Consider the following 22121-nt stretch of genomic DNA (forward strand, 5'->3'; position numbering starts at 1 on the left):
TTGTTGTATTTTCTAATAATGATTATTTGTGTTTTTCTTGCTCTTTAACGTCAAGTTTCATAGTAAACAAGAATGTGTCCATATTACACGGATGCCCCACTCGCATAATCATTTTCTATGTTCAGTGGACAGTGAAATTGGGGTCAAAAGTCTAATTTGGCAATTAAATTAGAAAGATCATATCATAGGGAACATGTGTACTAAGTTTGAAGTTGATTGGACTTCAACTTCATCAAAAACTACCTTGACCAAAAACTTTAACCTGAAACTTGCACTATCCTTTTCTATTTCCATTGGACCGTGAAATTGGGGTCAAAAGTCTAATTTGGCAATTAAATTAGAAAGATCATATCATAGGGAACATGTGTACTTAGTTTGAAGTTGATTGGACTTCAACTTCATCAAAAACTTCCTTGACCAAAAACTTTAACCTGAAACTTGCACTATCATTTTCTATGTTCAGTGGACCGTGAAATTGGGGTCAAAAGTCTAATTTGGCAATTAAATTAGAAAGATCATATCATAGGGAACATGTTTACTAAGTTTGAAGTTGATTGGACTTCAACTTCATCAAAAACTACCTTGACCAAAAACTTTAACCTGAAACTTGCACTATCCTTTTCTATTTCCATTGGACCATGAAATTGGGGTCAAAAGTCTAATTTGGCAATTAAATTAGAAAGATCATATCATAGGGAACATGTGTACTTAGTTTGAAGTTGATTGGACTTCAACTTCATCAAAAACTTCCTTGACCAAAAACTTTAACCTGAAACTTGCACTATCATTTTCTATGTTCAGTGGACCGTGAAATTGGGGTCAAAAGTCTAATTTGGCAATTAAATTAGAAAGATCATATCATAGGGAACATGTTTACTAAGTTTGAAGTTGATTGGACTTCAACTTAATCAAAAACTACCTCAACCAAAAACTTTAACCTGACATGGGACAGACTGACGAACAGACGGATGAAAGAACAGACAGACAGACAGACGGACACACAGACCAGAAAACATAATGCCCCTACTACTATCTTAGACGGGGCATAAAAATAGTATCAAATTTAAAGAAGGAAAGAAATAAGAGTGCACACTTTGAAAAGTCTTGCCTTCTTTACTAACCATTTATATTATTAAAATATAAATCTTTACTACAACTATCACATAAACTTAACATGACCCAAGAAAATGAGGTCAAGGTCGTATAAACCAAACAGGAAATACATGTACAACTATATACACTAAATATAGTTGAACTAATTCTTATAGTTTCAAAGAAACAGACTTAACCAGAAAACTAAACATTGACCAATGAACCATGAAAATAAGTTCATGGTCAAAAGAGTTATGCCAGGCAGACAAGTACAGCTTACAATCCATCCATACAACAAATTATAGTTTAAGAAAAACAGATCAAAACACAAAAACTTAACAACACTGAGCCATGAAAATGAGGTCAAGGTCAGAAAACACCTGCCAGTTGGACATGTACACCTTACAATCTTTCCATACACCAAATATACTTGGGGCTCTTTAAAGCTTTTTGTGTTGAAGGCCATACATTGACCTATAACAATTTACTTTTATAAATTGTTATTTGAATGGAGAGTTGTCTCATTGGCACTCACACCACATCTTCCTTTACTTATAGACCTATTGCTTAAAGTATCTGAGATGTGGACTTGACCACCAAAACTTAACCTTGTTCACTGATACATGAAATGAGATCAAGGTCAAATAAAAACTTTCTGATGGGCATGAGGACCATACAAGTATGCACATACCAAATATAGTTATCCTATTTCTCATAATAAGAGAAAAATTAACATTACAAAAAATCTGAACTTTTTTTTCAAATAGTCACTGAACCAAGAAAATGAAGTCAAGGACAATGGACATGTGACTAACAAAACTTCAAAACATAAGGCATCTATATACAAAGTATGAAGCAGCCAGGTCTTCTACCTTCTAAAATATAAAACTTTTAAGGTAGATCATAGGTATATGTTTCCTCGAGATAGAATTTTCTTATCCTTGACAAAATGAAGATTTTACTATGCTCTTTTCAAAAAGGATGAGTCACCGCTTTTTCAAGCTATGAGTCGTTGAAAATTGCCAAAATTTACTTACTAATAGAATGATCATGAAAAAACACATTTTTGTGCATAAAAAATATCTATGATAAAGAATTTTGAAACAAATTGTGATAAGAAAGGTTTTATAATATGTTTTAAGAGAATAAAAAGAACAAATGGTGTCAACGAACATGTTTTAAGTTAAAATCTAAATTTCCCTTTCAGTCCAGTGAAAATCTGTTACTAAAAGAGTTATCTCTGCTTAAAATGTTGAGTTGAAAAAATTGATTCTAAAACACAAATGTTTGGCATTTGTTTAAATATTTTGAATAATGCAATAAATCAGCAAGTTTTCTTCATATAAATAAACAGTCTAATCAATAAAATTGCATATCTGTCTACAAATTTGCAGATTTGAGCAAATAATTAGACTGATTTTGTTCTGCAATAGTACAATTCAAGATGATGGTATACCATGAATCTACCTTAAGCAGTTACTATCCCTATGTCAAGCTTTCTGCGACTCGTTAAAAACAACTGCAATCTGTACAAAGGTTGACTTTTACTTGATAACATTTTTGTTCGCTTTGGAGATTCTGTATATTGTGCACCACTTATTGCGGACCTGTTTTTGTATTGTTAGGAGTTACAATTTATGACTAAAATAAACAAAGACCCATTGAAACAACATTTGATACAAAAATTTAACAATACTCTTAGATATTTGGATGATATATTGGCTCTCAATAATGACGACTTCAGTATGTATACTAAAGACATTTATCCTGTTGAACTTACTTTAAATAAGGCTAATACTAACAATGACCACTGCCCTTTCCTCGATCTTAACATCTGTATCATTAAAGGGAAGCTTAATACAAAAACTTATGATAACCAGGTGCTCTGCAGGGCACAGCTTTATACAACCCCAGTGGTTGAACCCTGAACAGTTAGGGCAAATTTGGTCACAATATTCAAGCTTGATTCTGTCTGAATTTGTATTGTGATAAAAAATTTGACATAATATAGGTTTTTATCACAAAATGAATGTGTTCAAAGATCTAACAAATACATTGCACAATACTGTGCAATTGAAGATTTCTTCTTGAAACTTTTTAAAATCGAAATTTGAAAAATTTTGAAAAAAAAAGAGCCCTTTTTTTCTCAAAAAATGGTAAACAAAAAATCCCCCCCCCCCCAACTTTTTGAAATTTTTTGGGGGGGTTGTATAAAAAGGATGATTCGTTAATTATCCATTATTAGATGGTGAGGTTCCCTTGTCACCATCTTATGGTGTTTATATATCTCAATTTGTAAGATTCTTTCCTGTATGTAACAACGTATTAGATTTTAGTGAGAAGAACTTTATGTATTACTGAAAAATTATTACACCAGGGTTTTTCAATATCACAAACTAGTCGAAACATTTGTAAATTTTATCATCAGTATAAGGAAATAATTCGTAAATATATAATCAACATGCAGACATCTTATAGGTTCAGGGTTCACATTCGATCTTTAATGGTAATATTCTTTACAAAGCACAAAAATGTTAGTATACACCTCAAAAGCTTACAAAACTCTTAAACAGACTTATTAAGGAGGGATATAGTGACAATACTGTTGTCAGGTCTTTAAACATTGCATATTTTGGCTTTAATATTGATTCACTTGTAGGGTCTTTGCATCAGAACTAAACACATTTATTTAAAAAATTTGTAAGGGTTCCGCAGAACCCAGTGTCTCACCTACTTTTCCTGTTAATCACAGGCTCAACAAAAATGAGGCAAAAAATCAATAAAAATATTTCTCTTGATACTATCCTATGATTGTAAGAAGGTTCTGTCAAGTTTGGTAAAAATCTATGATAGTTAATGAATCTAATAAATGTTTTAAAAACTTTAACTGCAGACTGTATGTAATGTTAACTGGAAGAAAATTTAAGTCAATTTAAGAGTTATCTTTATACAAAATTTACCTCTGGATACTATCTAATGATCATAAATAAGCTTCTGTCCAAGTTTGGTACAAACCCAAGATAGTTTAAAGAAAGTTATTTAAATTTTAAAAACTTTTACCACAGAGTGAATGTAATGTTTCCCTGCAGAAAAACTAAGTCCATTTAAAAGTAAAATACGGAAAAAATGGATTTATTTTTTTACAAAATTTGATCCTGGATACTATCTTATGATCATAAACAAGCTTCTGTCTAAGTTTGGTACAAACCAAGGATAGTTTAAGAAAGTTATTAAAATTCTAAAAACTTTAACTAGAGTGAATGTAATGTTTCCCTGCAGAAAAACTAAGTCCATTTAAAAGCAAAATACAGAAAAAATGATTTTTATTTTTTTTTAAATTTGCTTCTGGATACTATCTTATGATCATAAACAAGCTTCTGTCCAAGTTTGGTACAAACCAAGGATAGTTTAAAAAAGTTATTAAAATTCTAAAAACTTTAACCACAGAGTGAATGTAATGTTTCCCCGCAGAAAAAACTAAGTCCATTTAAAAGTAAAATACGGAAAAAATGGAATTTTATTTTTACAAAATTTACTTCTTGATACTATCTAATGATCATAAACAAGCTTCTGTCCAAGTTTGGTAGAAATCCAGTATAGTTTAAGAAAGTTATTAAAATTTCAAAAACTTTAACCACAGAGTGAATATTTGTGGACACCGCCGACGACGCCGCCGGAATGTAGGATTGCTTAGTCTTGCGTTTTCGACTAAAGTCGAAGGCTCGACAAAAACAGTTGTTAGCATGACATGATTACTGTAAATTCAGAAATTATTGCGTGCATTTATTATTGCGATTTTGTCAATTTCAACTTAAATGCGATTTAAAATTTTACGATTTTGGGAAAAGTCATGCTTTATTCAGTTAAAATATTACAAAATGCGAGTTTTAATTATTGCGTTTACAATTCTGTTGCATTATTCGCAATAATAAAAACCTCGCAATAATTTCTGAATTTACAGTATGTTCTTCTCATATGTTTTATGATTATATGATACTAAACCCCTAACGGGAGGGATTGTGCCTGATATTCATATGATGAAAACATAATCTTTCAATCATTTTAATTGAGGTCTGGAGCTGGCAAGTCAGTTAACTGCTAGTAGTCTGTTGTTATCTATGTATTATTGCCATTTTATTTATTTTCTTTTGTTACATCTTCTGACATCAGACTTGGACTTCTCTTGAACTGAATTTTATTGTGCGTATTGTTATGCATTTACTTTTCTACATTGGCCAGAGGTATAGGGGGAGGGTTGAGATCTCAAAAACATGTTTAACCCGCCACAATTTTGCGCCTGTCCCAAGTGAGAAGCCTCTGGCCTTTGTTAGTCTTGTATGATTTTTTATTTTAGTTTCTTGTGTATAATTAAGAGTTTAGTATGACGTCCATTATCACTGTACTTGTATACATATTTTTAAGGGGCCAGCTGAAGGATGCCTACGGGTGCGAGAGTTTTTCGCTACATCAAGACCAAATTGGTGGTCTTTGGCTATTGTCGGCTCCATGGTTGGGTTGTTGTCGCTTTGACACCTTCCCCATTTTATTATTATCTTATTACTTTTCAACCAACCTGTGTACATACAGCTCCATTGTTTATGTTTTGTCTGCCATCAATGAATTATAATTGAATGTTGAACAAATGAATGCCAGACTCAAAAAGGCTAATCGGACACAGCGGCATTAGCTTCTTTCAAAATGATAATTTAGAATGTAAAAGATCAATATTTTGTATAAATATGCCTCATCTGTTGTTCGTGACCTCAAATTTATGGTTCAATGACCATTTTAAAACTGTACAGTTTTTTTATCATGATAAGACTATATTTGGTATATACATGTGTTCTTCAAAGCAAAAATTTAGTAGTGTTGGCATTACTGCAGGTGAGGTTTGTTCAACGTTCTGCTGTGTCTTTGAGTTGAAAAACAGCAATGAAAGTGGTTATTTATGTATGATTGTCATTTTGTCTATTTTCTTTGGTTACATCTTCTGACATCAGACTCAGACTTCTCTTGAATTGAATTTTAAATGTACGTATTGTTATGTGTTTACCTTTCTACATTGGCTAGAGGTATAGGGGGAGGGTTGAGATCTCATAAACATGTTTAACCCCGCCGCATTTTTGCGCCTGTCCCAAGTCAGGAGCCTCTGGCCTTTGTTAGTCTTGTATTATTTTAATTTTACTTTCTTGTATACAATTTGGAAATAAGTATGGCGTTCATTATCACTGAACTAGTATGTATTTGTTTAGGGGCAAGCTGAAGGACGCCTCCGGGTGCAGGAATTTCTCGCTACATAGAAGACCTGTTGGTGACCTTTTGCTGTTGTTTTTTCTATGGTCTGGTTGTTGACTCTTTGACACATTCCCCATTTCCATTCTCAATTTTATGTATCCTTTGCTTCTGTTTTGTCAAATGTGTATATGAATTTTGTGTCATGAATATACAATTTACATTACAATTAGTTTCATCTCAATTCACCCTGAAGCAACAGATCAATAAAAAGCAGTAAAATATCTGATTTAATTTTCTGGTCTATAGATAGTAAAGAATAAAAAAAAAAACCTCTAATGATAATATTTTAATATAAAAATACAACATGCAATTTGGTAGAACAAAAACAAATAATGTGGTAACTTAAGGATGTACTTAGGTGAGGTTAGGTGAAAATTAATAAATTAAGAAGGGAAAATTTAAATTATAAACTGGCAGAGCATCAATTAAGGATAAAAATAAGCTAAAAATATTGATAGGTCATGGACCTCCTTTTCAAATATTTGAGATTTAAAATATGGCGGGAAAAGACTGACTCGGACTTTTACCTTATATTTGCATTGGTATTATTGGGTCTCAAAACAAAAAAAATAAAATTAAGAATGTTCTAAAATTTTTGTGAATGACCTTTCATAAGGTATTTAATTTTATATCAAAAAATAAATGGGTGTTATGGGGCAAAATATTTTACATTGTATTGTACAGAAAAACACCAAGGAGTCCCAACATTTGACACAAATTCCAAAACCTCACCTAAGTACATCCTTAAGTTGTACAGCCAAAATATTATAGGTCTTAGGTATATAGATTGTCATTGTAATATATATATCCATCTTTTCCTGTTTTTAAACAACATAGACCTAAATATTATAATTGTACATTTAAATCAATAAACAAATAAACAGAATAGTAAACAAAACCCTCATTAAGTAAAGTGAACAAAACCAGATAAAAACAATCCTGGTATAGTAAGAATGAAAAAAATTAAAGTGCTTGTAAGCACTGAAGGGTAACGATTGCTTTAATTTATCAGTGGGAAGTAAAATTAAATATTGCATTTTATAAGGCATTGGTTGTGGTTTATTCAACTAATATTCTGGACATAGGAAGATAACTCCAATTTTCACAGATGGCTTTAACAATGACATCATTTTATTTTAGAAATTTTTAGAATGGATATTAGATTCCTGCAAAAGTTATGAAAGTCTTTAGACAACTGTAACATTATTTTTTGACTGAGAATATATTACATTGATAAAATTCTGGAAATGTTTGTGGATAGGATGTATAGAATGATATGATCGTAGCACTATATTTTGTTTATCAAAAAGGTAGTGGATAAGCCTTGGAAGATTTACATGTCAAGTCAGTTCCATAAGGTTTTGAATACATTATATGCAATCTTAACCCAATCAGCAGTGTCTTGGTTTATATAGATTTCACTGACTTCAAATAAGTAGTTTTAAATTATACATGTAAAACTATTTTAAAAAGCACTTTCAGTACAGTATTTTTAATTGACTTTTTAAAGCCCTTTGACCATTAATTAAAATAATGTGCTTTACTTTGCACAATGAAATTCAAAATCAATTGTAAGGCATTTTTATCTTTATTATTGGTTGCATATCTAAATTAATCAACTACTCAAATCAACTATCATGATCAAACTGCAAAATTCCATGAGTCTGTACACCTCTAAAATCTTAAAATTAACATGCAACTTTGGAGGTTGACATACTTGAAATATGACAGTTACCCCACAAAAATGAACAAAAGCCTTTAATACACAATAAGCTTATTTAGTTTGAACCATCCAAACAACATTGATTTTTCTCATTTCTCTGATTATATGTCATTTTCACCTAAATTAGCAAATGTGATTACATGATCTGTACACATACACAAGGCATGATGGAAAAAATGGTGATATTCCAAACTTTTGCTAGATTTTCAAATGCAAACTATCAAGTAATGTGACCTAAACTGAATCTTAAGCTGAAGCAATTATATCATTTTTAAATAAATAAATTTTTGATACGAGACATTTTAACTGTTTTCTAGTGACACATCAGTATTCTTTTTGTGCGTTCAGAATCAAGATCAGGCAACTGGAGCAACTGGTACTACATTTGGTATTTCATTGTCTGGTATAACCTACAACAGAAACAAAATATATATTAGTGACAACATAAGATTGGAACATTAATAGAGTTACTTCCCCTAGCAATACAAGCATTACAGCATTTTGGCTTATTTTTTTTAATTGAAAACTTCACAATACACATGCTAAGGCACAACAGATGTTTTCTCTTAAATTTTAAACTAGAGGCTCTAAAGAGCCTGTGTCGCTCACCTTGGTCTATGTGCATATTAAACAAAGGACACAAATGGATTCATGACAAAATTGTATTTTGGTGATGGTGATGTGTTTGAAGTTCTTACTTTACTGAACGATTTTGCTTCTTACAATTATATCTATCATGAACTTTGCCCATTAGTAACAGAGAACTATATTTGGTAAAAATTTACATAAATTTACCAAATTAATGAAAATTGTTAAAAATTTACTATAAAGGGCAATAACTCCTTAAGGGGTCAATTGACCATTTAGGTCATGTTGACTTATTTGTAGATCTTACTTTGCTGAACATTATTGCTGTTTACAGTTTATCGCTATCTATAATAGTATTCAAGATAACCAAAAACGGCAAAATTTCTTTAAAAATTACCAATTGGAGGGCAGCAACCCAACAACCAGTTGTCCAATTCATCTGAAAAATTCAGGGCAGATAGATATTGACTTGATTAACAATTTAACTTCTTGTCAGATTTGCTCTAGATGCTTTGGTTTCATAGTTATAAGCAAAAAACTGCATTTTACCCCTATGTTCTATTTTTAGCCGTGGCAGCCATCTTGGTTGAATGGCCAGGTCATCGCCACACATTTTTAAAACTAGATACCCCAAAGATGATTGTGGCCTAGTAGTTTCAGTGGAGATTTTGTAAAAGATTACTTAGATTTATGAAAAATGGTTAAAGATTGACTATAAAGGGCAATAACTCCTAAAGGGGTCAACTGACCATTTTGGTCATGTTGACTTATTTGTAGATCTTACTTTGCTGAACATTATTGCTGTTTACAATTTATCTCTATCTATAATAATATTCAAGATAATAACCAAAAACAGCAAAATTTCCTCAAAATTACCAATTCAGGGGCAGCAACCCAACAACCGATTGACCGATTCATCTGAAAATTTCAGGGCAGATAGTTCTTGACCTGATAAACATTTTTATCCCATGTCAGATTTCCTCAAAATGCTTTGGTTTTTGAGTTATAAGCCAAAAACTGCATTTTACCCCTATGTTCTATTTTTAGCAGTGGCGGCCATCTTGGTTGGTTGACCAGGTCACGCCACACATTTTTTAAACTAGATACCCCAAAGATGATTGTGGCCAAGTTTGGATTAATTTGGCCAAGTAGTTTCAGAGGAGAAGATTTTTGTAAAAGATTACTTTAATTTACGAAAAATGGTTAAAAATTGACTATAAAGGGCAATAACTCCTAAACGGGTCAACTGACCATTTTGGTCATGTTGTCTTATTTGTAGATCTTACTTTGCTGAACATTATTGCTGTTTACAGTTTATCTCTAACTATAATAATATTCAAGATAATAACCAAAAACAGCAAAATTTCTTCAAAATTACCAATTCAGGGGCAGCAACCAAACAACTGATTGACCGATTCATCTGAAAATTTTAGGGCAGATAGATCTTGACCTGATAAACATTTTTATCCCATGTCAGATTTCCTCAAAATGCTTTGGTTTTTGAGTTATAAGCCAAAAACTGCATTTTACCCCTTTGTTCTATTTTTAGCCGTGGCGGCCATCTAGGTTGGTTGACCAGGTCACGCCACACATTTTTTAAACTAGATACCCCAAAGATGATTGTGGCCAAGTTTGGATTAATTTGGCCAAGTAGTTTCAGAGGAGAAGATTTTTGTAAAAGATTACTTTAATTAACGAAAAATGGTTAAAAATTGACTATAAAGGGCAATAACTCCTAAACGGGTCAACTGACCATTTTGGTCATGTTGTCTTATTTGTAGATCTTACTTTGCTGAACATTATTGCTGTTTACAGTTTATCTCTAACTATAATAATATTTAAGATAATAACCAAAAACAGCAAAATTTCTTCAAAATTACCAATTCAGGGGCAGCAACCCAACAACCGATTGACCGATTCATCTGAAAATTTCAGGGCAGATAGATCTTGACCTGATAAACATTTTTACCTCTGTCAGATTTGCTCTAAAGGCTTTGGTTTTTGAGTTATAAGCCAAAAACTGCATTTTACCCCTATGTTCTATTTTTAGCCGTGGCGGCCATCTTGGTTGGTTGACCGGGTCACGCCACACATTTTTTAAACTAGGTACCCAAATGATGATTGTGGCCAAGTTTGGTTTGATTTGGCCCAGTAGTTTCAGAGGAGAAGATTTTTGTAAAAGTTAACGACGACGGACGACGGACGACGGACGACGGACGACGGACGCCGGACGCAAAGTGATGGGAAAAGCTCACTTGGATTCGGGCCAGGTGAGCTAAAAAATGATAAAGCAATGTAGCAGAAAAGAATGACAGTTAATAAGAATATACAAACTTTCTACTAAGTCAGACAATTAAGATATCAATCATGTGAAAACTTGCATTTTTTTTTGCTATGAAATTATTTTTTTTTAAATTCTTTTTTACTTTTATTTTGTAGCATACCTGCCAACTTTCATGATTAAGGTGTGTACTACAAGATTTTGACCCTTTGTCACAATTACATGATTGTGAAAAAAACTCAAAACACAATTTTCTGAAAATCTACACGAAAAATATGATTGTTCCCGATTTTGATTTGTGTCCAAGGGAAGACAATCTTGTTCAGCCAATCAAATTCTATGTTTCTCATGATTAAATTAATCAGCAAATCATTTTGACTTTTCCCAAAGAACTATACATCTTATGATCTATCTTGTATTATATGGTCAACACATGTCCAAGAATTCATGGACTTATAAAAGATCTTCAAATAATTGGACCCTTCATTTAGAAAAGTTGTTCCAAATATAATGTCAGAACTTCCCATTTTTAAGTTAAGAAATCTACATTTTTCTATTTTATTTTTTATAAGAGTTTAATCAACAATTATTTAATATCCTTACACATGACAATAATTCCTGGTCTTACAGCTATATGTTCATCTTTTCTACTGATATAATAACTAGAATCATGCAAATAAACTTAAGAAAAAGGCTTGTGCAAATATGACCACAAAACAGCATGCGCAAAATAGTCGTCGCAAAGAATTGTAACCTTTGAAATTGTTATCGCGCACTAAAACCCCCATAGGCACTTTCAAAAGTTGGCAGGTATGATTTAGTATCTTTTTTGTAAGAAGCTGTATATCTTATATAATATTGTACACTATTTTTGAAGATATTTAAAATTGTACATTTTCTGTTTTTCAAAACACCTTAATTATACTTACATTGTCTACAACATGTTTGTATACCATACCATGTTTATTGATGTAATATGTGGAAAGACCGTCAGTCCATCTACAAAAGACAAAAGGTTGACTCTACATAATTCTGCATTCTAGATGCAATACAAGTTTTAGCTTTCTAAAAAGCTATGGACTGCTTCGCTCTACACTAATTTAAGGTTATATGTTTGCATGTGGTTGTGTGTTACACCAAGGATTTGTAAAGTAAGACTAACTATACAAATCCTTGGTTATACATTGAAGTTATTTGAACATGAAAAATAAATTGTGCCAAATGATTCTTAATGAGAATTTTGTTTTAAAAAGATTCAGGGTTACATCAAAGAGACTGCAACCTAAGGAAAAATATAACTTACAGACATCTACCGAACAATCAATGAAATTAGACAGGAGCAAATAAGATAAGTCCAGCTATAAAACTCGACAAATTTCAGCTCTATATAAACGATTTTTTTTTTTTCTGCTAATGAAAAAAAAGTTGATATGGTTACAAGAGTGCAATTATTTGTTTACATTCAACCAGCAAAATTTAAACCCCAAATGGTACTCAGAATAAAAACCTTTCAAACTCCTGATTGGATGATGTAAGTTGGAATTATTCTTTAATTGAAAGCTTATCCATTTAGGTTTGAAAATAGTCAAATTAAATTCATAATTCACATTGTGTAGAAGATATAATTTTTTTATTAATTGAGGAGCCTTTCCAATTTATTGCAGATTATAACCAGATGCTCCACAGGGCGTAGCTTTATACGACCGCAGAGGTTGAACCCTGAACGGTTGGGGCAAGTATGGACACAACATTCAAGCTGGATTCAGATCTAAATTTGGATTGTGATTAAATAGTTGACACAGCATAGGTTTCTGACACAGAATGAATGTGTTCTAATGAACTTAAAATTTTTGTTTTCTCTTAGAGCAATTCACTATGCTGTTGAATATTAATCCTCTCTAAAAAATGTTTGAAGAAATTTTCATTTTATTTATGAAATTTCATTTCAAATGAGAAAATTGAACCCAATTTTTTTAATCACATCCCCCTTTCCCTTATTCCAAATTAATCTCAATTAAATTTCTAATGGAGTTTGCAACAATAACTACTCATTTAAATACATCATAAAATATTAAGATGTAAAAAAACTGCTTGTTATCACTGAATGGTAAAGATTATTTTAATTTATCAGTTGGTAGTAAAAAGTGAATATACATTGTATATAACAAAGATTTGAGTTGATTCTGGACAAAGAAAGATAACTCCAATTAAAAACAAATATTGCTATTTCACAATATTGTGCAATTAGATATTTCTTGCTTACTATTCTGGACAAAGAAAGATAACTCTAATTAAAAAAAATATTGCTATTTCACAATACTGTGCAATTAGATATTTCTTGCCATTGTGCAATACTGTGCAATTGAAAAGACTTGCTATTGCACAATACTTAATATAATATTTTAGATCCTGATTTGGACCAACTTGAAAACTGGGCCCATAATCAAAAATCTAAGTACATGTTTGGATTCAGCATATCAAAGAACCCCAAGATTTCAATTTTTGTTAAAATCAAACTAAGTTTAATTTTAGACCCTTTGGACTTTAATGTAGACCAATTTGAAAACAGGACCAAAAAATGAAGAATCTACATACACAGTTAGATTTGGCATATCAAAGAACCCCATTTATTCAATTTTTAATGAAATCAAACAAAGTTTAATTTTGGACCCCGATTTGGACCAACTTGAAAACTGGGCCAATAATCAAGAATCTAAATACATTTTTAGATTCAGCATATCAAAGAACCCAACTGATTAATTTTTTGTCAAAATCAAACTAAGTTTAATTTTGGACCCTTTGGACCTTAATGTAGACCAATTTGAAAATGGGACCAAAAATTAAGTATCTACATACACAGTTAGATTCAGCATATCAAAGAACCCCAATTATTCAATTCTTGATGAAATCAAACAAAGTTTAATTTTGGACCCTTTGCTTTTTCCTAAACTGTTAGGACCAAAACTCCCAAAATCAATACCAACCTTCCTTTTATGGTCATAAACCTTGTTTTTTAAATTTCATAGATTTCTATTTATTTATAACAAAGTTATGGTGCGAAAACCAAGAAAAATGCTTATTTGGGTCCCTTTTTGGCCCCTAATTCCTAAACTGTTGGGACCTCAACTCCCAAAATCAATACCAACCTTCCTTTTGTGGTCATAAACATTGTGTTTAAATTTCATTGATTTCTATCAACTTAAACTAAAGTTATTGTGCGAAAACCAGGAATAATGCTTATTTGGGCCCTTTTTTGGCCCCTAATTCCTAAACTGTTAAAACCAAAACTCCCAAAATCAATCCCAACCTTTCTTTTGTGGTCATAAACCTTGTGTCAAAATTTCATAGATTTCTATTAACTTAAACTAAAGTTATAGCGCGAAAACCAAGAAAATGCTTATTTGGGCCCTTTTTGGTCCCTAATTCCTAAAATGTTGGGACCAAAACTCCCAAAATCAATACCACCCTTCATTTTGTGGTCATAAACCTTGTGTTAAAATTTCATAGATTTCTATTCACTTTTACTAAAGTTAGAGTGCGAAAACTAAAAGTATTCGGACGACGACAACGACGACGACGACGCCAACGTGATAGCAATATACGACGAAATTTTTTTCAAAATTTGCGGTCGTATAACAACTGCCTTTGGGGTCACTTTTAGCTGCATGATATATACCTTTTATGCTGTAATAAAAAGCTGACAGTCATAGGAACTGCTACCAATTTTTTTCTAGTTTGTTTATTCTTCAAGAAATATTTTTTTCAATACCACTGGGGTCCTTTGGAAAATGCATTACAAATAATTGCGCTCATGTAACCATATAATCTTCTTAGATTTTGTTTTACTCAATCAATAACATGACTAAATGCAAGTTTTATTTCTTTAAAAAAACAGTTGTTGGCATGACACGGGTTATGTTCTTCTCATATATTTTATGATAGTATGATACAAAACCCCTAACAGGAGGGATTGTACCTGATATTCATATGATGAAGACATAATCTTTCAATCAGTTTAATTGAGGTCTGGAGCTGGCATGTCAGTTAACTGCTAGTAGTCTGTTGTCATTTATGTATTATTGTCATTTTATTTATTTTCTTTTGTTACATCTTTTGACATCGGACTCGGACTTCTCTTGAACTGAATTTTAATGTGCGTATTGTTATTCTTTTACTTTTCTACATTGGCTAGAGGTAAAGGGGGAGGGTTGAGATCTCATAAACATGTTTAACCCCGCCGCAATTTTGCGCCTGTCCCAAGTCAGGAGCCTCTGGCCTTTGTTTAGTCTTGTATGATTTTAAATTTTAGTTTCTTGTGTATAATTCGGAGTTAAGTATGACATCCATTATCACTGTACTATTATGCATATTTTTAGGGGCCAGCTGAAGGACACCTACGGTTGCGGGAATTCTCCCTACATTGAAGACCCATTGGTTGCCTTCGGCTGTAGTCTGCTCTATGGTCGGGTGGTTGTCACTTTGATATATTCACCATTTCCTTTCTCAATTTTATTAAAATTTTACTTTTATTCTAGACCCAGCTTACAAATGCCTCTTTGGGTACAAAAATAAACATATAATTTAATAAAGGGCTGCGCTTTAGCGCATGATAAGCCCATTGCTCTTTTAACTGTTTTCCAATTTTTTTTTTTAATAAGACAGCATAAAAAGTAAAATCTGACGAAATTGGTATAGTTGATGTAAAATCTGATATTTATACAAATCAAAAGGGATGTTACATTAATATATTCACCAAAGTTTCACCAAAGTTGCATAAAATCCCCCTTTTTTAAGTATAAAAATTCATTACTTTTAAACGTAAAATCTAAAATTTATAAAAATGGAAAGGGAGCTTATGTCAATAGATATAAACAATTTATCAAAGTTGCATAAAATTTTGTGAAAGTGTTAGTCATTGTCCCAAAATTGGAAAATCCCCCCTTTTTTAAGCATAAAAATTCATAACATGAAAATGTAAAATCTGAAATTTATAAAAATTGAAAGGGAGCTTACATCAATAGATATAAAAATTCACCAAAGTTTCATGGATATTGGTGAAAGCCTTTTTGAGTTATTGTCTGAAGTGTTAAAAATCCCCCTTTTTTTATGAATAAAGCCCCATAAATCCAAAACTTAAAATCGTGAAATTTATAAAAATTGAAAGGGAGCTTACATCAATAGATATAAACAATTCACTTAAGTTTCATGGAAATTGGTGAAAGTGTTTTTGAGTTATTGTCCGAAGTGTGGAAAACGGACCCCCTTTTTTATGAATAAAGCCCCATAAATCCAAAACTTAAAATCTGAAATTAAAAAAACCCGAAAGGGAGCTTACGTCCATTGATATAAACAATTCACTTAAGTTTCATGGAAATTGGTGAAAGTGTTTTTGAGTTATTGTCTGAAGTATGGACAACGGACCCCCTTTTTTATGAATAAAGCCCCATAAATCCAAAACTTAAAATCTGAAATTAAAAAAAACCGAAAAGGAGCTTACGTCAATAGATATTAACAATTCACTTAAGTTTCATGGAAATTGGTGAAAGTGTTTTGGAGTTATTGTCTGAAGTGTGGATGATAGACAGACAACGGTATACCATAATACGTCCGGTCTAAAAGACGGGCGTAAAAAAAATTATACCGTTTGGAAACTTGAAAAACAGATGAAACAAATATTGAGCAATATTAACCACTTTATCTCCCCCTGAATTTACAAAATTTGTACACAAATTACCTCCCCTTTAAAATGACAGTCTTTATCTGAGAATAATTTTATAAAACTTGTGTTCTCCTGCACATTATTAAAAAAGAAAAAAATGATATGTTTATCTAGAACTGATTTATTCTTGTATAGAATTAATACATCAAGTTTAAATCTACAGAATATTTTTTTCAAGATTACAATTTAAAATTGAGAATGGAAATGGGGAATGTATCAAAGAGACAACAACCCGCCCATAAAAAAAACAACAGCAGAAGGTTAACAACAGGTTTTTTGTTTACTTGAATACCTCTTTTGACACTAATACATGTATTGTAAAGGTTTTATAATGCAAAAATAAATGGAAATCCTTTATTCTTTCTAAGGTAACCATGAACACAAAACCCCAAAAATCATTTGAAACAAAATATCCAAACCATTGCTGGAAATGGACATGTATGACTTACTGTGAATCCTTTTCAACATTTTCCCTGTATTTTCCTGGATAGAAATTCCAAAACTTTAAAGATGCTGTGTTTGATAACCCAGCAACCCTCCATCTAACTTTCACTGCTCCATCCTCAGGGTGGACTGTTATTTTAAGTAGTTGTACAGTGATTTGAGTGTACTTGAAATATGCCAATATCCTGATCACAGATAGATTTAAAGAATACATGCCAATGCCACTGAAAAAAATGAAATATTATCACATAACTAAATTTTATTTGCAAACATCTTATGATAATATATTTTAAAAATAAGACTTTTTTCTTCATTAGACAAACATAAATTTCTCTCAATCTGTATTAATTCATTTGTATTTGCAGGATTTTTTTCTGTTTTTTGCGTAAATTGTTTGTATTTTTTTTTATTTTGATTAATTGATAAAATGATCACGTAAGGAACATCAACAAAAATTTTGAACTGTTTTTATTATTTTGGTTTTAAGTAATTATAATATTGTGAATTAAATTGGTAAAACCATATAATTTCTTTCAATTTATTTACAAATATTGAAATAATACTGATTTACTAGTGCCTTTTTACTACACATGAGTATTTTCTATTCCATATATTGTTGAAAAATACTACTTACGAGGTTTTTCTATTCCATATATTGTTCACAAATACTACTTTCGGGTCATATATTGAATAGTCAATCACCTTTTTAAAAAAATTTGGAAGCTGAAATGGAAGAAATTTGTAAAATAACTGTAAACTACATAAAATGTATAATAAATGTAGGAAATGTACAATGCATATCATCGTCAACTATTTTATAATTATATAGTGAGCAATATAAAAAAAAAAATTTTTTACCTTTAAACCATAAAGAATTTTCTTTGGAAAACTATAATCATTGACCCCTATGTACATACAATCCTAAAATTGATATTTCAAAAAAAGATTATGAATTGCAGTACTGGGCAATGAGGTTGTGAGATACCATTCGGTAAGACTTGAATGTGTGACAAAAGAATATACATGTAATTCATGTATGATTTCATTTGTGGTCTGTTATATATCATATTAACTGTCTGACCTTTTTGTAAATCTACAATTTCACTGTAGTATATTCATACTGGGGTTCTAAGAAAGTTGAAATCAAAAAGAAAGAAAATGTTTGGGTTGAGATATTTTCAAATTCCTCAAAAAAATGGCTGCATGTTTCCATAGCAACCGTTCAAGAAAATTAAAAAAAAAACTTGCAAACTTTATTTCAATCTTAACTGCCTATTATATAAAAGAATAAAGCAGTTCTGAGACATATGATAATCACCCCCTGCCTGGATCTTACAAATAGCTGTACTTAAGGATTAAACAGATTTCTAGAGGTTATTGATGATCATTGATGTGTAAAATGGTTCTATGACTCAAAAGAATCTCCCTTGTTTACACAAAAATGAGTTCCTAAAGTAATACATACTGTTTCTTCCAATCTTTCTTTAACAGCATTCAACTGTTCCATGGAAGGCTTCCCCAGATTTTTGTCATCAGGGGTCTTTAAATCTGTTTTGTCTGGTGATGAAGGTATAGGTTGACTGCTATACCATGATATACTACTTTTCAAAAATTCTAATTCTTCTTGAGGTAGATTTATACTCTCTAATGTTGAGCTTATTTCTCTTGAAATGTCATTTTGTAGAAATTCTAATGATTTTCCAGTACTGGAATTTGAACAAATACTTAAAATTTCAGAACTTGCATGATCATTGTTTTGGCCACTTTCATACGTAATTTCAAGACTCCTTTTCAATCTTGGAAGAATACACAATGTAGATAAATCTGAATTTATTATGAGTAAATCTTTTCGCCAATCAAATTGGTTTTGTTCTTTTTCACCCACAGAATGTTTATTTTTATCACATGGAGTCACATTGTCATTGCACCAGAAAAATAAAGCAACACTGTCGGAAGAGTTTTGATTCTTATTATTTTCTTTCACTTGTTTTTGACTTGGATCAAAGATCACAGGTAAATATGGCACCTAGAAAATAAAGAAGTAAACATTAATCAGAATTGTCTATCTGTAGATAAAACAAAACAAATTCTTACTGTTACTACAGTGGATTGCATTACCCCAAATATAAGAGAAAATGATGCTATTAACATGTACATGTATTTTGTTCTTTCCATTAATTCTCTTCAGTGCTGTTACAGAGTGTTCAATAAGAGTCCAAAATTCTTGATTCATTCAATTTAAGGTCATTGTGAGACCTTCAAAAATGAGAAAACCCCATGATTGTAATAAATATTCATAACTGTTTAATATCATATTTTTGTAAGGAACATCTTATTTGACTGTTATCTTCAATAAACAAGCCTTTTTGTGATTATTTTTCAAGTCCATTCCCCCAATTTCTTTGATTCCATGTTTTGTAATTCTTGAGACTTTAATAAAAATATAATTAAATTCCGCGAGGTGAACCAACGCCTGTGAAATCGTTTTGGTAGAGTCCCTGAAGTGGATACCTTGGTATGCCGGGTTGTAAAATCATGCAAATGAATGCAATCCTTAAATAATAATTAAAATTGACAACAACACTTCAAAAGATCTGCAATACATAATAAAATTGCAGATCTTTTGAAGTGTTGTTGTCAATTTTAATTATTAAAAAATATAATTAGGCCTAAAAAAAAAGATATGTGTTTCCAGTAACATCATTTTGAAAAATAGGGTCGGTAGGTCGGAATTCTTTTTTTTTTTGACATCGTAAATGAAATCCGGAAAATTATCTTGGTTTTTCCAAGTCCGGATCCGTAATTAGTTTCAAAACCCGGAAATGTGCCATTTGCAATGTTTTTGAAGCACCTACTGTGCAAATTTCTTGGATTTTAACCTTTTTGGAATACCTTTTAACATTAATAAAATGTTTTACTGGCTTTCTATGCAAGTAGAAGCAAGAGAGAAAAAATATTATGTCATCTATCAGAAGCCTGAGTCAAAAACAGGGTCGGTTGATACAAGGATTTGTATAGTAAATATACAAATCCTTGGTTGATACAATTTTTTTTTTTTTGTTCAAAATCCAATAAAAAAGTTAGGGTCGGGGCTAAAAAACAGGGTCAGTTGGGTTACCGGAAACTCAGCTCTTTTTTTTCTCGGCCTTATATTGAATCTGAATCACTGTGAATCTGACAAAAAGTTGATCTCTTAATAGAAAGTATTAGCAAACATTTTTTTCCCTTATGTTTGCTAATCATACTACATGTTATACTTTTTTAAATGGCATGATTTGACCTCCCAACAGTCATGCTAGTGAATTTATGGTTTTGAAAAAAAAGGTAATTAAGGGGAGATAATTCAAACACTGAACAGAAAATCAAAATCTTACTAATTTAATAATGGGTGCAATGATATCACTGGAATCAAAATTGTCTCTTCTTAAAAAATAAAGTGTACTGAAATGTAATTTTTTTGCTGTGACGCCTTCAGTGGTCTTAAAAGATTTTTCAATAACCTCCACTCCATGGACCTGCAAGAAAAATTGTGACGTGCACAGGGTTTGAGCTATGATTTTGAGGACTTTAGTCACTTTCCTGTGAAGTTAAAATCAACTTTATTTTGTGTAACAGCAATGGACCAAGGATATATATTAGTAGATAATCATTGTCAGACTTTAATGGACTTAGGCATGCTTGACAGTTATTGTATGATTTGACTGGTTTGGCCCTTATAATAAAAAGATTCTTAAACATGTTTAATGGGATACGGAAATTTAGTTCAGAATTTCTCTACGGTTTGTTCCAGGGGACATTCATGATCAACAAAATTGATTGGATTCCATTTTTCATGAACCAGGAGTCATAGCAGAAATTAACTTGCAACCATTATCTCTCTGCATAATCATTTTTTTTTAAAAATGTCAAAATCAATATTTGTAAATAATTTCTATAAAAATCCTTTTTGAAATGATTACAATGACTGTAAGGAGGTTGTGAACCATTCAAGAATATATTTGTGAAAACATTTCTAAAAGTTTTGAATAAATTTCTATCTTTTAAATAGAAATTGTAGAAGGTTGAAGATGACAATTTATATCAAATATGACGAAAAAGGGTTCAAATGACGAATCTTCAACAAACTAACTTCAAATTGTGATTGATTGAGTAATATTAAATTCAAATGTGAACTTTAGAGGGGGAGGGGAACAATTATGATCAAATGATGAAACTATACTCCTGGTTGTTTTGATGATGACTGACTAGTTATGATGGTCAATAAAGAGGTTTATTAATAATAACAGATAAGTGACCCATATCATAGCTTTAAGTGGATTAGTTGTAATACAACTTGTAACACCTGTTGTACATGTAACCTGATAATTACCTCATGGGGTCATAATCTTGTCAAAAACGGAAAGACAGGTATATTAATAGTAATTTCATGCGAAAATAATTTTACACTTTTGAAATTTAAGTGACGAAATTAATTTGAAATACTTTCGTCATTTTAAAAAACGTTTCGTAAATGACGAGTGCTTGCATAATACTGCATGCAGAAGCAGAATCTGGTTGCAAACGTGAATAACAACCTTGATCACATTTTAAAGGAACATCTATGATTTAAGTTGATTGAATAATTGTTGCTTGATGACTGGTGTACAGCAGCAGATATTACAGACTCATTCATTTGAAAGAAGGGATCAATATCATTCCTAAAACAATTAAACTTGCCTCTGAGTGACTGACAAGTGACTGTGCAGTTCTGGTAGTTTGAAAAGTGGACTTAAGATTTGTTCTTAATATATGAAAGCCTAATCTCTGAAACATTAGGGCCATGGCAGCAATCGAAAGTTGGTACACTTCACATGTCCTTCAGCAGAAACCGGAACTTGATTAATGGATAAAGGAAAGAAATAATGAAATATTTGGTTGAAAAAATAAACAACCTATTCAACAAAAATATATATCATTTCAAATTTCAATCACATTGACCA

The 22121-nt window shown here is 31.4% G+C and overlaps 1 protein-coding gene across 1 annotated transcript; it reads right to left on the reverse strand.

Moving 5' to 3' along the window:
- Positions 1-7530: 7530 nt before the first annotated feature.
- LOC134708155 (uncharacterized) lies at positions 7531-22099 on the reverse strand. The gene is made up of 6 exons (XM_063568477.1): positions 21859-22099; positions 18608-19168; positions 17777-17865; positions 17148-17366; positions 11909-11978; positions 7531-8520 (listed from the first exon to the last, which is right to left on the reverse strand). The coding sequence occupies exons 1-6, from the start codon at positions 21961-21963 to the stop codon at positions 8467-8469; spliced, it is 1098 nt and encodes a 365-aa protein (XP_063424547.1). The 5' UTR covers positions 21964-22099; the 3' UTR covers positions 7531-8466.
- Positions 22100-22121: the final 22 nt, after the last annotated feature.

This window comes from Mytilus trossulus, chromosome 2, assembly GCF_036588685.1.
Source record: "Mytilus trossulus isolate FHL-02 chromosome 2, PNRI_Mtr1.1.1.hap1, whole genome shotgun sequence".
NCBI classification, from domain to species: domain Eukaryota; kingdom Metazoa; phylum Mollusca; class Bivalvia; order Mytilida; family Mytilidae; genus Mytilus; species Mytilus trossulus.

Bases quoted from the DNA above. Each gene is read 5' to 3' on its own strand.
- LOC134708155 (XM_063568477.1), bottom strand. From the start codon at position 21,963: ATGGCCCTAATGTTTCAGAGATTAGGCTTTCATATATTAAGAACAAAT. The intron at 17,866-18,607 runs GTATGTATTACT...CTTCCATTTCAG, and splicing joins AAGAAAGATTGGAAGAAACA to CTTCCAAATTTTTTTAAAAA. The intron at 17,367-17,776 runs GTAAGTAGTATT...CATTTTTTTCAG, and splicing joins ATATGGAATAGAAAAACCTC to TGGCATTGGCATGTATTCTT.